The following is a 16,493-nucleotide window of genomic DNA, read 5'->3' as shown; positions in this document are numbered from 1 at the left end:
CCCTTTAAAACTTCGATTGAAGACTGAAGATTAGTTTTAACAATTGGTCTCTTCCGATCGGATCTTCGTCGGTATCTACTAGCAGGTGATAAAATTTCGATTTCAAATCATTAAAGGAGCAACACATTATATACTTCCATGTTCCTACGGTCATATCAATCTCTTATTTCTTACTAGCAAAAGGGCTTGTGCGTTGCAACGGAAAAAAAAGTAATAATCTCCAATGGCCATGACCATATTTTGTTGCATCACCGAGATACACCATCACACTCATTTATGTGAAATCTTCAACAATTTTTGAAATCATGAACATATTTATATACTCGTGAACATATTTGAAATCGTGAAGATTTTTCAAATTCGTGGACACTTTCTCAAATTTTTAGATATTTTATACTATTTGCAAAAAGTTTTCTTAAAAATTGTGATTATATTTTAAAACTATTTTCTTGAATCAGTGATTTTTTTGGCACTTGGTGGGACAATTTTACAAATTCATGATTTTCTTTTTTGATTTAACCTTTTTTTAAATGCATGATCATTGTATGGATGAATTAACTATTTTGTAAGACGAACAACTTTTTAATATTTAGGTTATTTTTCCATTCATGAGCATTTTTTGAATTGGTGAAATTTTGTTCAATTTCACTAACAAAATCAATACACAAACTTTTTAAAAAATTATGGACATTTTTTGATTACCCAAATATTTTTGGCAAACTTTTTTGATTACACAAATTTTGTTCAAATATTTGGATTTTTTTGAATTTTTTTATTTACTTTTGATTTTACTGTTCACCCGAGCTCATTTGAGCTCGGGTGCAGAAACTCTGCGTCCACATTGGTTGGTAATATTTTGCAACTTTGATGGCAATTTTCGTGATGTAGCGTCAGAAGCAAGAAACCATTTTATTATTAGGTAGGTAGAAATTGCACTTGACTACTCGTCTCTGGACTTGCATAGCAATTCCTAAAAATTGACCAACTAATATACTCTAACTGCGATGGAATAATGTGGGTACGCCCCTAACGGATTCACAAAGATATATACTTTCACTAGATACATATTCATTTATGCAAGTCCTAAAAACGCACATTTCACCTCCTTATCTTGCGTCTTGCTCAAGACCTTCCTTTGTTGCAAACAACCGCACAATTCGATGATAGCTTCAGTGGCGAGTCGAAGATGGATCCGCTCAGTGACATGATTACTGTAATAGTACAAAGCGTCAAATATACATCCCCGAAGCCGGCCCACTGTAGCTGACGGCCACAGACACAACTGGCCTCGATGATCTCATAGAAATACGTAAGTTCGCATGTCATCAACAACAACTCACTGCTTCCTAAAGGCAGCTCCAAACGAATCCGGCGGTGACACAAGAGAAGAAAATGTGGTTAACATCTTCATCAACTCACACAAGGGGCAATGGCCATCTCCCAGGCCGCTTTGCTTCCTTGCAGCCGGAAGGCGCAAACGTCCCCTAATAAGGAGGCATATGTATTGTATAATACAAATCAAGTTTGGTAAATATATATTGATCATTTGGTTTGGGTTGTATGCTGAGTTGGTGTGGACAAGAATGGTTATGAAATGCTGATGAAAAGCAAACAGATCATGCCACGTCTAAAGAGGTTTCGTACAATGAACTTTTTGGGTGTGAACATTCATCCTAAGGCCCTGCCTAGAACCTGTAAACAAATGGAAACCACAATCAAAGAGCCGTTTTCGGTCTCAGTTGGAACATTTTCTGGATCCAAGTTTTACACTGATAGTAGGCCATAAAAGGGTGAACCAAGCAGGGCTTATTTTTTTCGGCTAACTATTTAAGTCCATGAGTAGTTGTTTGACCAGATACCTATATGTGTAACAGCGCACCTAGATTCACAACCGATGAATGTTTGTCCTCGAGGACAAAAGAACAAACGTTTTGATTATCAGCTTATCTGGAGAATAAAAGCAATCCTAAGGTGCAAAATTAGAGAACTTAAATGTGGACCATTGGATCTTTGATGGATGTTCAAGATTACTGAACTAGCTAGAGCCGGACTGTTACTTTTGTAACAAAAAACTCCTTGACTAACACCTATATACAAAACAAGTCCTTCCAGCAGCTCCCCCTTGCCAATCTGTAGCATACATTCGTCCACATTTAAATTTTACTCCCTCGTTCCGAAATTACTTGTAATTAGACAGAGGTAGTATATTTTTGTAACTTAGGAGCTACAGCTGCTTTATTTGTCATAGTCCTACACGCTTATCTGTATTATGAGTTACACAAAGTAGCCGACAAGATCTGCACCTGGCTACACGTCGATTGACCCATGAATCACGTCGTCTTCTTTAGCAGTCCTACGTATTATGAGTCTGCATACATGCATGTGCGAGAGCATCTTCGTCTCTGCATAAGCGTCCAATTAGCACAACGAAACAATTACTCTGGTGCTTCACGCCCGCACATGAAAGCATCTTATCTTCTCTCGTGCTTGTCTCATACACGTGAGAGCATCCTATCTTTATCTTCTCTCTCATGATAGATCTCCCCTATAAATAGACATAGATGATGCAATGGGTTATGCAAGTACTCGTCTCGGTCAATGTAACGGGCCCGATCTACTAAGGGATTGGAGGGGGAGAGAGAAAGGGGATCGGCAATGAGGAGGAAGGGAATTAGGGTTCCGGAGGAGAAGATCAGCTCCTCGCTCACGGCCGATTCAATATCCACTTAATCGATATCCCCCAGCTTACACAGAGAAGGCCTAGTTATACAAGAATGAGACGGGCTGCAGCCCACAAGGCCAACATAGGCCCAACCGAACCAACCAAACTAACCCACTTGGCCTCACAGTCCATCAACCACTGGGACCGTCGAGTCCTTCTCTTCCAGGCACTTCGGGTCCACCATGTCAGTCGTGACATTCACCCCCTCTTGAGTACCGGCTTGTCCCCAAGCCGGCGCCACCGGAAAACGACGCTGAAGATCGTTTAAGTCCTCCCAGGTAGCCAGAGACGATGGCAGGTCACTCCACTGCACCAGAATTCTGGGTTGAGAGGCACCCTGCGTCTTGATCATCTTGTGCCCCAGGATGCACGCCGGCTGATGCTCTGCCTGCAGGATGGTGTTAGCGGGGGGCAAGGTAGAACTCACCGGAATCTCTGGACCTACCAGCTTCTTGAGCTGAGACACATGCACCACAGGATGAATTTTGCTGCCTTCGGGGAGCTTCAGCTTGTACGCCACTGCGCCAACACGAGCAATGATCGGATAGGGCCCATAGTATCGGAATGCCAGCTTTTGATGGGGTCGCTGGGCCATGGACGTCTGCACAAACGGTTGAAGCTTGAGGAAAACTGAGTCACCAACAGCGAACTCCCGGTCAGTACGGTGTTTATCCGCTTGCCTCTTCATGCGATCCTGAGCACGCTTAAGTTGCTGTTGAAGGTGTTGCATCATTACCTCCCGCTCCTGCAGCCATGATGCCAAGTCGGGCACAGAACACTCCTCAACTTGCATCACCGCAAACTCGCGAGGCAAATGCCCATAGATCACTTCAAATGGCGTACGACTCAGCGACGAGTGGAAAGAGGTGTTGTACCAATACTCAGCAAGAAACAACCATTTACTCCAGTTGCGGGGGCACGAATGAACTGCACAACGAAGATATTCCTCCAGGCACCGATTCACCCTTTCCGTCTGGCCATCCGTTTGAGGGTGATACGATGAGCTCAATCGCAACTGAGTCTGGGATAACTTGAACAGCTCCTGCCACACAGCACTTGTGAATATTCGGTCGCGGTCTGATATGATAGCCAAGGGAAGACCATGTAAGCGAAAGATGCCCTGCATGTAAACAGTCGCCACCGAGAGAGCCGTGAATGGATGAGTCAGGGGTACGAAGTGAGCATACTTCGAGAACTTGTCCACAACCACTAGAATGACATCGTGGCCACCGGATCTAGGAAGCCCTTCAATAAAGTCCAGCGATACCACTGCCCAAGGCCTCTTTGGAATTGGCAAAGGCTGCAACAGCCCTGCTGGCGAAACTCTCTCAGTTTTCGCTCGCTGGCAGGTTACACAAGCACGAACATACTGCTTAATCATATCCTTCATGCCCTTCCAGCAAAACAACCTCTTGATGCGATTATAAGTGGGATGGAAGCCGGAGTGGCCCCCCACAGCGCTATCATGCAAGGACGTGATCAGGGAGCGCTGAATGTCACTGTCCACTCCCACCCAGATCCTGTCTTGATATCGAATGATGCCACCTTTCAAAGAGTAGCCCTGTTCATCCGGGGTCTGCACCGCTAACCTTGTCAATTTCTTTTGCGCTTCCGGGTCCGTGCGATAGCTCGCAACAATCACTTCCAACCATGCTGGCTTACACACCGACACAACCACCAGTTCAGCATCAATAGGGTGATCACGGCGAGAGAGAGCATCTGCGGCTCGATTGGCGACTCCCGCCTTGTACTGGATAACAAATTGCAGCCCCACCAGCTTAGTAAACGCCCTCTGTTGTATCAAGGTGTTCAATCGCTGGTTAGTAAGATTCAACAAACTTTTCTGATCCGTGCGGATGGTGAATTCTGCGTGTTGCAGGTACGGCCTCCAATGCTCAATGGCTAGCAAGAGAGCTAGACACTCTTTCTCATATGCAGAGAGTCCGATATTCTTAGGCCCTAATGCCTTGCTGAGATACGCCACCGGGTATGAATCTTGCATCAACACAGCTCCAACTCCGGTAGCACTTGCATCTGTCTCCATAACAAACCGCTTGGAAAAGTCCGGAAGTGCCAAAACAGGGGCTTCAATCAATGCTCGCTTTAGTTCCCTGAATGCTGTATCCGCTACTGGTGTCCACACAAAAATCGTCCCTTTCTTCAGCATATCTCTCAATGGTCTTGAAATCACGCCAAAATTGCGGACAAATTTGCGATAGTATCCTGCCAGCCCTAAGAATCCCCTTAGCTTGCGAACTGAGTCCGGTCTTGGCCAATCACGCACTGCTTGGATCTTAGTGGTATCCGTGGCGACACCCTCCTGACTGATGTGGTGTCCCAAATAGTCAATGCGATTCTGAGCAAAAGTGCATTTAGACATCTTCGCTTTTAGACCATTCTCTGAGAGTATCTTCAGCACGGCACGAAGGAGAGTCACATGCTCTGGCCAGGTGCGGGAATGGACCAATATGTCATCCATAAACACGAGCACACCCTTACGGATGAGAGGTGAGAGCACTGTGTTCATACCACCTTGGAACGTAGCCGGTCCTCCCGTTACTCCGGGCGGCATAACCCTGAACTGGAAGTGGCCCTGATGCGTTTTGAATGCTGTTTTGGCCTCGTCCTCCTCAACCATTCGGATCTGATGGTAACCGGCTCGGAAATCAAGTTTCGAGAACCAGCAGGAACCAGCCAATTCATCAAGGAGTTCGTCGATGATTGGCAAGGGGTAGGTACTCTTCACTGTGATGGCATTCAAATGACGGAAGTCCACACACATCCTCCAAGTTTGATCCTTCTTCCGCACTAATAGCACCGGTGAAGAAAACGGGCTGACACTTGGAACGATCAATCCTGCCTTCAACAGCTCTCGGACTTGTGCTTCGATCTCATTCTTCTGCTCCGGTGTATACCGATAAGGCCGAATATTAACTGGTTTAGCCCCAGGAAACAGTGGAATGGTATGGTCCCATGACCTGTGAGGAGGCAACTCCGTTGGCTCTGCAAACACCAACTAGTACTCATCAAGCAATTGTTGAATCTCTTCTGGAACTGTAGTGATATGCATATCAGGACCCACAGCATGCAACAACACCACCTGAGAAATTGTGTCCATGTCTTCCATGGCTCGCAGCTGAGCGCCAGAGATTAGTTGGACAGGCTCCAGCTTACTCTACACACCTGTCAGGGTGACCAACGCGCCCTTATGCTGGAACTGGAGCTGCTTCGCTGCCCAGTCTATCCACATCGGCCCACACTCCTCCAGCCAATCCATCCCAACAACCATATCATAGCAGCCCAAGGGAAGAACGCGAAGATCAGTGACAAATTCCTGCCCTTGAACCGCCCAAGCACAAGCTGGAATGACCCCATTGCAGGACATATAACCTCCATCAGCAATTTTGACCACCATAGGTTGCTGCAGTCGAATCTGCCCTTGCACCCGCTCAGCCACTGTCTCACTGATGAAGCTATGTGAACTGCCTGAATCAACAAGAATCAAGACCTCCTTGCCTGCTATCTTCCCCACAAGCCGCACTGTACGAGGGGTGGTTTGCCCTGTTGTGGCCACCTTCGAGATACACATGAGAACCTCGTCGTCCTCCTCCAGTTCTGGCATCTCTGGTTCGACATTATCAGCTTGCAATATATCCAATAGTTCCTCCACAATGTGTAACTGAACAGTCGGGCCACATTGATGCCCCGGGCCCCACCGCTCGCCACACTTGAAACACAATCCTCGCATTCGGCGATAATTGCGCAAAGTGGCGATCCTGTTATCGCCAGGCCCCTGTTCCCGCTGATCCGGTGCACGAGCTGCCTCTCTGGCCCGGTGATCATCCGCTGCAGCTGGTGGCCCAGGCAGCATTTGACGAGCTGGAGGTGCGCCCAACGCTAGCAGCGGCCGCTGCCCCGGTTGCCTAGGGGGAGCCACGTCTTGGCGTCGATATTCTCGACGTGGTAATGCCTCCAGCAGCTCCTCCTGTAACGAAGCAAGAGAAAAAGCAGTCTCCAAATCTTTTGGCTGATGCAACATAACGCCTGCTCTAATCTCGGCTCTAAGCCCTTCCAGAAACTGGGTTGTAAAGTAAACAGAATCGAATGCAGGATTATGAGCTAATGTGTGATGCATCAACTCCTCAAAACGCTGCATATACTCATGCATAGTACTCTTTTGCCGCAATGTATTGAACTGCCGGATATGTGCCTGATATTGCTCACGCCCAAACTTGGTACTCAATGCACTACAAAGTGTTTCCCAGGTGAATACAGTGTGTTGTGACTCATGCAACTGTAACCAACGAGCTGCATTGCCCGTGAAGTGCAGTGTCGCTAACCTAACCCACATATCCGGAGCAATCCCAGAATTGGGGGTTGTCCCCGTCGAAAGATGGAAATCCATCTTCGGCAGTGCCCAGTGCGCATGATGCGAGTAAGGCAAGGGGGTTTGCTCTTGCACCAAGCTGCCAGACATGGGTTGATCTAGATCTATGGCAGTGCGAATTTCAGAGGGATTAGAGCACGCACCCTTGACCGGAGGCGGTGCCAGGGTGGTGACCACCCAATGTACCGAGCCCCCGGAGTTGACGACCTCGCCGTGGCCACTTGGCCCATGTTGTTGCCCCAGATCGGCCGCCGGTGGTGGGGGCGCTGGCCGACGCGGCTGCTCCTCCGGAATGGACGACGGATCCGCGAGTACGGGATGGAGCGCGATCCGGCCCACTTGGGTACGGAGTTCATCGAGTTGGCCTTGGAGATTCTGGACCGCAGGGCGCCAAAGCCCCAGCGACTGCTGAATCGCCTCCAACTTGGCGTCGTTGGCGGCGCGGCTCTCGTTGACCGACTGGATCAGCGTCGTGAGCTGCTCCTCCATCGCCGCCGTCTTGAGCGCCTGCTTCGTGTTGTAGCGCGGGCGAGGGTACGCCGTCTCCAGGTCGCCTGACCTCTGATACCAGATGTAACAGGCCCGATCTACTAAGGGATTGGAGGGGGAGAGAGAAAGGGGATCGGCAATGAGGAGGAAGGGAATTAGGGTTCCGGAGGAGAAGATCAGCTCCTCGCTCACGGCCGATTCAATATCCACTTAATCGATATCCCCCAGCTTACACAGAGAAGGCCTAGTTATACAAGAATGAGACGGGCTGCAGCCCACAAGGCCAACATAGGCCCAACCGAACCGACCAAACTAACCCACTTGGCCTCACAGTCCATCAACCACTGGGACCGTCGAGTCCTTCTCTTCCAGGCACTTCGGATCCACCATGTCAGTCGTGACAGTCAAGTTCAGAGTAAGCTCCATCGAGTTCCATTTAGCTGGTGAGTATTCTTTGGTATGTATTCCATTCCCTTATGTTTTCTGTCAACAAGTCTCTTTAGCAAGATGGCTAGCATTAGCGTTATTGCTATCTCTAGTCCGAACTAGAAAAACCATCTATTAGTTAACTAGTATTTGGTTCAACCTTTTTATAGCTCGCACAATTGAGGATGAGCTATGGCCAGAGTGTCGCCGCCGGATGCCCACTGATAGTTCGCACTATTAGTTAACTAGTATTTGGTTCAACTTTTTTATAGCTCGCATATTTGGTTCAACCATATATATTACATAGGTGTCATTGACACCACACTGATAGAAGTATATTTTGGGAAAATAGTAACCTTATAGTTGTTGTGAAACCTTAAGGTCACCTTTTCCAAGTAAAATAAATCAAGCCAAGGGTGTGTAATTGTGCAACTAATCCTCCATTTCAAAATACTTTCATATTAATTAGTTTTATCTTAAGTCAAAATTTATGATGTTTGACTAAGTTTATTGAAAAATATCAACAATCACTATACCAAATCAATATCATTAAATACATGATGTTATTGTAATGATTAGATATTGTTGATGTTGATATCTAAGATCAGATATAAATTTGGTCAAATAGAACGAGACATAACATTTTTACCTATCAAGAATGGGTTAAAAATAATTAATAATGAGAAAAATCAAGGGTACGCTAGACTTTTCATATACGATAATTTTAAGTTTTTGTAGGAGTACAGTCTGATTTCAACATCAGGAGTTATTGTAATCATTCACATGGGAGATACATGTTTTTGACATAGAGAATAATAAACACGCCTGACACAACTAAAGAAATTCAAATTCATGACATGGTAATGCTCCATCAGCATGTAACTATTTGTTTATTTGTCCATTAAACTTATTCTTGAGTCTTGGCCATGCACATGAAGCTAGCTAGCCGATGCTTGGGGTGTCGTGGACGAAGACGCGGACGCGCTCGGGCCTGAAGTCCTTAGTCACCGGCGTACCGACGGGCAGCACGATGATGTCAGCGTCAGGCTTATCTGCCAAGATGATCTTCTTGGCTTCTTCAGCGCACAACCCAACAACTTCCGGCCACCTCGTCTTCTCGCCGGCGGCAACGTTGTCGGAGGAGCTCATCGTCGCCCTACCAAGACAGAAATGTAAACTAAGGCTAAAGATTTCTCAAGAAAACAGAGGCACCCGGTGCTGTGACTCACCGGTTAAATCTAGACTGGAGAGTTGTAACTTGCAGCTTGTGCCTGGAACGATGCTACTTACTAGTAATTTGATTGTGTTGTATTGATCGATCGATCGAGTACGAAAATGCTGTATATACAGGTAGATACATGGCAATACCTGCTTGGGATAGAAGACATGCGGTGTGATGCCGGTGAGGTACTGAGGTCAAAGAAGCAACATCTAGCTAACTACGTATCTGTAATTCCACGTGTGTAGTTCTACTATTCAACTCACGACGAGGATAACATATTATTCAACCAACAGTACAAGTCAAGATGGATAACGTGCTATTGAACCAACAGTACAAGTCAAGATGTACTTTGTAGGCGAATCCACCTGTGATTGGATGGTTAGGTGGACTGTGGTATCCCAGCCCATCAGGGTTCAAATCCTAGTGCTCGCATTTATTCCTGAATTTAATTCAGAATTTCCGGCGATGCGCATTCAGTGATCTGTATTAGGCCAACTCCAGCGCGCCTGTCGGGGACAGTAGGAGTCCCTTCGCTTCCAACGCGTCCACCCCCTCTCCCCGCCCCACCCCACCGCCGGCGCCGCCACTATTCTCCGGCCGCCTCCTCACTGCGCACCCCCGGCCGTCCATACCAAACCACGTCTCGACATGGCCGCCAGCACGCCCGTGCTTTCGCCGTAGTTTTGGTCGTCGATTGGAGGAGATTTGGCTGTCGCCGTCGTAGCCGGTGGCAGAGGGAATACGACTGCCAGCGACGTACCACGGCCGCGGCGGCAGCTTCCGACGAGTGCTCCAGAGCGGCCAGTAGCCGGCCGCCAGCCACCCTTGCTGCATCGAGGTGATCATCGCGGCCTCTTTGCCACCACGATCGCAAGGTGTTCGACACTTTGCCCACAAAGGTATGGACAGTGGAGATGAATTTTTCTTCCACCACTTCATTTATTCATTGGACGATTCATCGTCGGATGATGAAGATCTTGTGGTGGCTGCACTGGTGGTTCACGACCACATTGAACGGCAGCTTCCTCGGTACAGGGGTCACTCCCTGGCCATGCTCCCAACATGAACCGCAACAGGGAGAGAGGCCACACCCTGCTCTATGCCGATTACTTTGCAAACACCCCGCTCTACAAGCCGGATAAATTCCGTCGCCGTTTTCGTATGGCAAGGCATGTGTTCAATCGTATCAGAGAGGGAGTGGTTGCTCATGACCCATACTTCGAGTGCAAGACAGATGCCCTTGGCAAGCTTGGATTCTCCTCTTACCAGAAATGCACCGCGGCCATCCGCATGCTTGCATATGGAATTCTAGGCGATCTGGTGGATGAGTATGTGCGTATAAGTGAGTCCACATGTCTGCTGTCATTGTATAGCTTCTACAAGGCCATGGTGGCAGTGTTTGGCCCTGAGTACTTGAGGCAGCCAACTGCCGCTGATACAGAGAGATTGTTGGCGACCAACGCAGCTAGAGGGTTTCCAGGCATGCTTGGAAGCATAGATTGTATGCACTGGGAGTGGAAGAACTGCCCATTTGCTTGGCAGGGCCAGTACAAGGGGCATGTTAAAGCGTGCACTGTCATATTAGAAGCGGTGGCTTCGCAGGATCTTTGGATATGGCATTCATTCTTCGGCATGGCAGGTTCTCACAATGATATCAACTGCTGCAACATTCTCCAGTCTCCGCAAGGCTTGCAGAAGGCTACTCCCCACCTGTCAACTTTGAGATCAACGGCCACCAGTACAACAAGGGATACTACCTAGCTGATGGTATATATCCTCAGTGGTCAACTTTTGTGAAGACAATCTCGAACCCCCAAGGTGAGAAGAGAAAGAGATTTGCCCAAATGCAAGAGAGTGCTAGAAAGGATGTGGAATATGCTTTTGGTGTGCTTCAATCCCGACGGGGTATCGTTCGAAACCCTGCGCTGACATAGGATGAAGGGAAGCTTTGGGAGGTGATGATTGCTTGTATGATCATGCACAACATGATCGTCGAGGACGAGCGTGATGACAGCATCTTCGACCAAGGATTTGATTATCAAGGTGAAAATGTTGAGCCCCTGCACCAAGAACCGGCCACGTTTGAACAATTCGCACAATTTCATCGTGAAATGCGTGATTGGCACACTCATTTGGATCTTAAAAATGACTTGGTTGAGTACGTGTGGGCTCACATTGGCAACCAATAGATGTATTGGTTCATTCAAGACAATTTCGATATGGTTGTAAAACTATTTCATTTAGAGACAATTTTGATTGGGTTGTAAAACTATTTTTATTTGGACGTGTAAACTTGTTTTGAACATTGAAATATTACTATATGGGCATTTTTGGCCGTGTCAGACAGGATGGGGCTAAAGGATGCGGCCGCGTGCTGGGCGCACGGCCACCGCAACTCAGGACAGGCCCGGACAAGACCCCATTGCCCTATCCAAACGGACAGAATCCACGTAAAACGGGTGTCCATTTGGGGTCGTGCGATGGAGTTGGCCTTATAACTTGGGTTTACCCTCGTTCTTCACTCCGTGTCACATGTACAAATGACACATAATTACTTGGATATATTCACGCTGTCTTATTTTGCACTCGATGATGGAGTAAACAAAACATCTTCCCATAGAAGAAAACACAGATAGGGCTAAACAACCATCTCCAACTCGTCCAGACAGAAACAGGGAAGCCTAACCTCACTAACTTCCCAACGAAAACGAATTTGGCAGTGATTTTTGGAACATGGAAGACATAATACCAAAACACGAAGCATCGCCCGTCCACTCCATTGAATGACGCCATCGTATAACATCTAGACAGTCGGTGGGAACGACACCGATGGGATCACGAGAATCCCCACTACGGTTGCGGGGCGCGGGGTCGTGAGAAGAGCGGGATCAACAGTCAGCACAAGCACACGGGTCGTTTACCCAGATTCGGGCCTCAAGAATGCGTAATATCCTAGTTCTGCTTCGATGTGTATTTGAGTGTTCTTGGAGTTCTTGAGCTAGCTACGGTGAGCGTAACTTGTCCAAGGGTCCGAATCCTTCTCCTGGATGCCGCGGGCCTCCTTTTATAGGCAAGGGGATCATCACAGTGGCACACAGGAGGTGGCATCGGTGCACAGTGGCTAACCTTATCGCTTAGCCATTACGGGACAAGACGCATTTAATGCGCCTCTTAGGTGTCCCTTTCGCTTTATTGCCGCTCCACCCTGCTTCGACACGCGCCCGGGCCAGCGAGGCGGTCAGCGCCATGTAGGCTGGCAGGCTGCTGAGGTGGTGCGGTGGTAGGGCTTTCACGAAGATTTGCATGCCACCACGTAGGCATGCGCTGAGTTGGCTTGGAAGCCTCACGTCGACACGCAGGTGCCTGCCTAGCTGGTGGGCTGGCAGCTGCATGGGAGCGACGGTGGGAACTTGGCGGGCGTGGGCCTGGCTGCGGCCCTGCGGATGTCCTCGGCAAGGGCCTTGCAGGGGCCCCGACAAGGGTTTTGTCGTGGCGTTGTGGCCGTCCCCGGCAAGGATCTTGCTGAAGGTCTTGTGGGTTTTCTCGGCAAGGATCTCGCCGAGGTTCGTCGTCTTCTAATCCTCATCTGTCTTGGAGTGTTCATGATCTTCACAAAGATCTGCATGCCTCTATGGAGGCGCCTCCCGAGCCTTGGTCCCAACGTGATTGGTGGTGTTGGAAAACCTGGGGCTCAAGGGTGGCGCACTCTGCTGGCATTTGGGCAAGCTGCCCCGGCAACGGTCTTGCCGGGGGAGTCCTCCTCGCCCTCTTGCTCTTTGTGTCTTGGCGTTGCTTTGACCATCTTGCGGCGGCTTTGACTCCTCCCTCTGCCCTGCTAAGCGTGGCCGCGGGCGCGGCTCTGACTGCCCATGCACAAGTAAGGGGTACAAAGGAGTGTCCCTGCTTTAGTACACCGACATAGACGAAACACAAAAACAAATGGGCACCAGATCTGGCCAAGACCGAAGCTCCACATGCCTTCCACGGGCGCTAATCAGCATCACTAGAACAAGATCATGATCAGAAGGACTTATTCCATGGCGTAGGTTATGCCGTTGCTTCCTTATCGCCGATTAGACATCTAGACTAAACCCTAACTAGGGATAAGACTACCCAAAATCCATGGTCAATCCCCAAACCACTGTTCCTTCCAACTTTCCGGCGTTGGAAACACAACAGAAGGAGAGAGAAACCAGCGGCAGTGGCTGCATGTACGGAAAACCCTAGTCACATCCCATGTGTTCTTTGCGATAGCAATTGGTGTGAATCACACATTCACTTGTTTGTCATATATGTTCCGTTTGGCTAAGCACATCGCTTTCAGTATTCAAAATATGCTTCGATTGCATAGATCAGTTTTTCCGCCAAATGTTTTTCGTTGCCACGGTGGTTACTACTTGGTGTTGTTTAATGTAAATCATAATTTTCTCTACTTGCATATTTTACATTTTCAAATTCATTCCAGTTCCTAGTAGTTCACGCACCTTCCTTTTGGGGGGGAATTGTTCCTTGGTGGTGAATTAATGATTAAAATTGAGTTGGGAACTTCGGTTGCTCGGAAAAATACGATCAAACCAAGCAGAATACGCACAGATATAAGTTTTTCTCAATCAGCTATGGACGGAACTGGAACTTCACAGTTCACGCAAACCTGTAGATTATTGACCGATCAAACATATGACTTGCATACATTTTTGTTCCTCCATTATTGATTTATTCATGAGCCACCATCGATGCCGGCCACAGCAAGCAAATTAAAGGCAATCCAACTAGCCAACGTGGGGGATCTCGGCGACGGTGCCGACGAAGATGCGGACGCGGTTGGGCCTGAAGTCTTCGGTCACCGCCGAACCAACCGGCACGACGACGATGTCGGCGTCAGGTTTGTCCATGAGGATGATCTCCTTGGCCTCCTTGATGGTCAGCCCGACCACCTCTGGCCATGACGTCCTCTTGCACCCACTGGCGACGTCGTCCGAGGAGCTCATCGTCGTCGCACTGGCTAAGACTGATGAACAGAGCTAGCTTAACTGAGGCATGCAGTGAGGAATTTCAACAACAAACTAAACAAGATTAATTGCGGCACATCTAGTTACTACTCACCGATTATTGGACGGTCTTCTCCGGGCTGATGGACGGCCGATGATATTAGATGATCGACTAGCTAGCGAGTTGCGCTGTGTCGGACTTGATGGTGCATATCACATCGGTCGAGTGATGTATATATAGTAGAGAGATTACGAGTAGGTAGCAGCATCATTTTCCCATCCATGGTATGCATGGTAGGTTCTAGTTGCAAGGTACACGTGCCACACGACTTGCATGCACAGCGTTCTTCGTGGACACATCCATTAAATTGGGTCAAGCAAGCAACCTATAGGTAGCTGGCGAATTGATATGGTCTTGACTGCTTACTTCCACGTATGCGATGCAGGATAATGTTTTCAGGTATTCTAAAATCAAAATATAAATATTAAGGATAATAATATTATCTCTCCAGAAAACCATGGACTTATTATAGTGTAGTCTCCAGAAAACCATGGACTTACTATAATATTATTTAACTACCGAGTTACCTGAAGGATAATAATATTATCTCTCCAGAAAACTATGAAGTTATTATAGTGTAGTCTCCAGAAAATTATGGACTTACTATAATATTATTTAACTACCGAGTTACCGGAAATTCGTACGAGAACTAGGTGCCCTGGCACGCATCTGCCAAGCCATGCCCAGCCGCTTGATTGCCTCGTGATTCATGAAGTAATTGGATCCTGCACGAGGGCACAGTAAATTTTATGTTTCCATCGTTGAAACTCACAATTTGCTAATTGAAAATTGCGATTTCTCGCTCACTCTTACAAAGTTTCATAGATAAAATTTGAAGGCATTTTTTTATTGGTCATCAGCACAAAAATCATGATTTTATCGGTCGTCTGTACTAAGTTTCAAGAGTTGAAACGTAAAATTTATTTTCGAAAAAATTGAAAACATATTCAAAATGGTTCTTACTTGAAAGCCCTCATCATGAGAAACATGAATATGAAAACAAAACTTAATTTTGACATTGCGTTCAAAAGATATAAAAGTTTGAAATCAAAGCAAAAAATAAATGCACGCACGAGGGACTCGGTGCCTTGAGACTTGAGTGCCGCAAATCCACGTCCGCCTAGCTACATCCTTCTGAGTGAATTTTTGGGTCCCGAAGGACATGCGTCTCGGTATCATGTGCTTTTGGTGTGGAGATATGTGATATCTGTGTTTTTCTCTTTCTTTTTACAGATGCCATTTGGGTTTCACTCTGACAAAGCAAGGACAATAATGGGAGGGAAACATATGTTTTTTTTTATAGAAGACAACCCAAGAAGAGTTCGGCTTTGAATTAACAAAGCCATCAACTGGTCAGAAATTACACAAGGCCAACAAATAACAATGGCCGGAAAATACATGGAGCTGGAATTGTAGCTTACAACGCAACAGACAAAACGAGTAAAAGAAATATAATTGTAAGCACAGCTAGGCTGTGTGGAGCGCAAACAAGAGTAAATAGTAACTTAATTGTCCTTGAGTGTTGACCGTGAAGAAGAAAGAGGGAACTACAGTTGCAGGTGGAGTCACATGGAGTCTGGAAGTAGCAGTGGTGCTAATGGCGTAACTGAAGTCCAATGTACATGGAGGTTTGACTCCTGGACAAATCCAAGGTGATGGAGAATATTCGCAAGGGTAGAGTTTGTTAGAGTTTTATCGAATATTTTGTATAAGATAGGTTACACTTGGACTTGGAGTGGTACAGTGTGTAGACATGATATGGTGTAGTTTCCTAGTACGACTCTTGTATCCTAGGCCTATTATATAATGAGAGGGTAGACACACGATGTAACTGATGACCTACAAGTATAGGGGATCTATCGTAGTCCTTTCGATAAGTAAGAATGTCGAACCCAACGAGGAGCAGAAGGAAATGACAAGCGGTTTTCAGTAAGGTATTCTCTGCAAGCACTGAAATTATCGGTAACAGATAGTTGTGTGATAAGAAAATTCGTAACGAGTAGCAAGTAACAAAATTAACCAAGGTGCAGCAAGGTGGCCCAATCCTTTTTTAGCAAAGGACAAGCCTGGATGAACTATTATATAAAGCAAAGCGCTCCCGAGGACACATGGGAATTGTTGTCAAGTTAGTTTTCATCATGCTCATATGATTCACGTTCGTTACTTTGATAATTTGATATGTGGGTGGACCGGTGCTT

At 47.0% G+C, this 16,493-nt stretch overlaps 2 protein-coding genes across 2 annotated transcripts; one reads left to right on the top strand and one right to left on the bottom strand.

Annotated features, from left to right (window-relative positions):
- Positions 1-8,966: 8,966 nt before the first annotated feature.
- On the bottom strand, positions 8,967-9,173 carry LOC141039238 (subtilisin-chymotrypsin inhibitor-2A-like). The gene has a single exon (XM_073506599.1). The coding sequence runs from the start codon at positions 9,171-9,173 to the stop codon at positions 8,967-8,969; it is 207 nt and encodes a 68-aa protein (XP_073362700.1).
- A 1,135-nt stretch (positions 9,174-10,308) lies between these two features.
- LOC141026758 (uncharacterized) lies at positions 10,309-11,007 on the top strand. Its single transcript, XM_073503608.1, has one exon. The coding sequence runs from the start codon at positions 10,309-10,311 to the stop codon at positions 11,005-11,007; it is 699 nt and encodes a 232-aa protein (XP_073359709.1).
- The last annotated feature ends 5,486 nt before the right edge of the window (positions 11,008-16,493 follow it).

Source organism: Aegilops tauschii, chromosome 1 (genome assembly GCF_002575655.3).
Source record: "Aegilops tauschii subsp. strangulata cultivar AL8/78 chromosome 1, Aet v6.0, whole genome shotgun sequence".
In the NCBI taxonomy this organism is placed as follows: Eukaryota; Viridiplantae; Streptophyta; class Magnoliopsida; order Poales; family Poaceae; genus Aegilops; species Aegilops tauschii.
The sequence above is the reverse complement of the archived record's forward strand: the minus strand, read 5'-3'. Positions and strand labels throughout refer to the sequence as shown.

Coding starts and splice junctions, on each gene's coding strand:
- LOC141026758 (XM_073503608.1), top strand. CDS start 10,309: ATGAACCGCAACAGGGAGAGAGGCCACACCCTGCTCTATGCCGATTAC.
- LOC141039238 (XM_073506599.1), bottom strand. CDS start 9,173: ATGAGCTCCTCCGACAACGTTGCCGCCGGCGAGAAGACGAGGTGGCCG.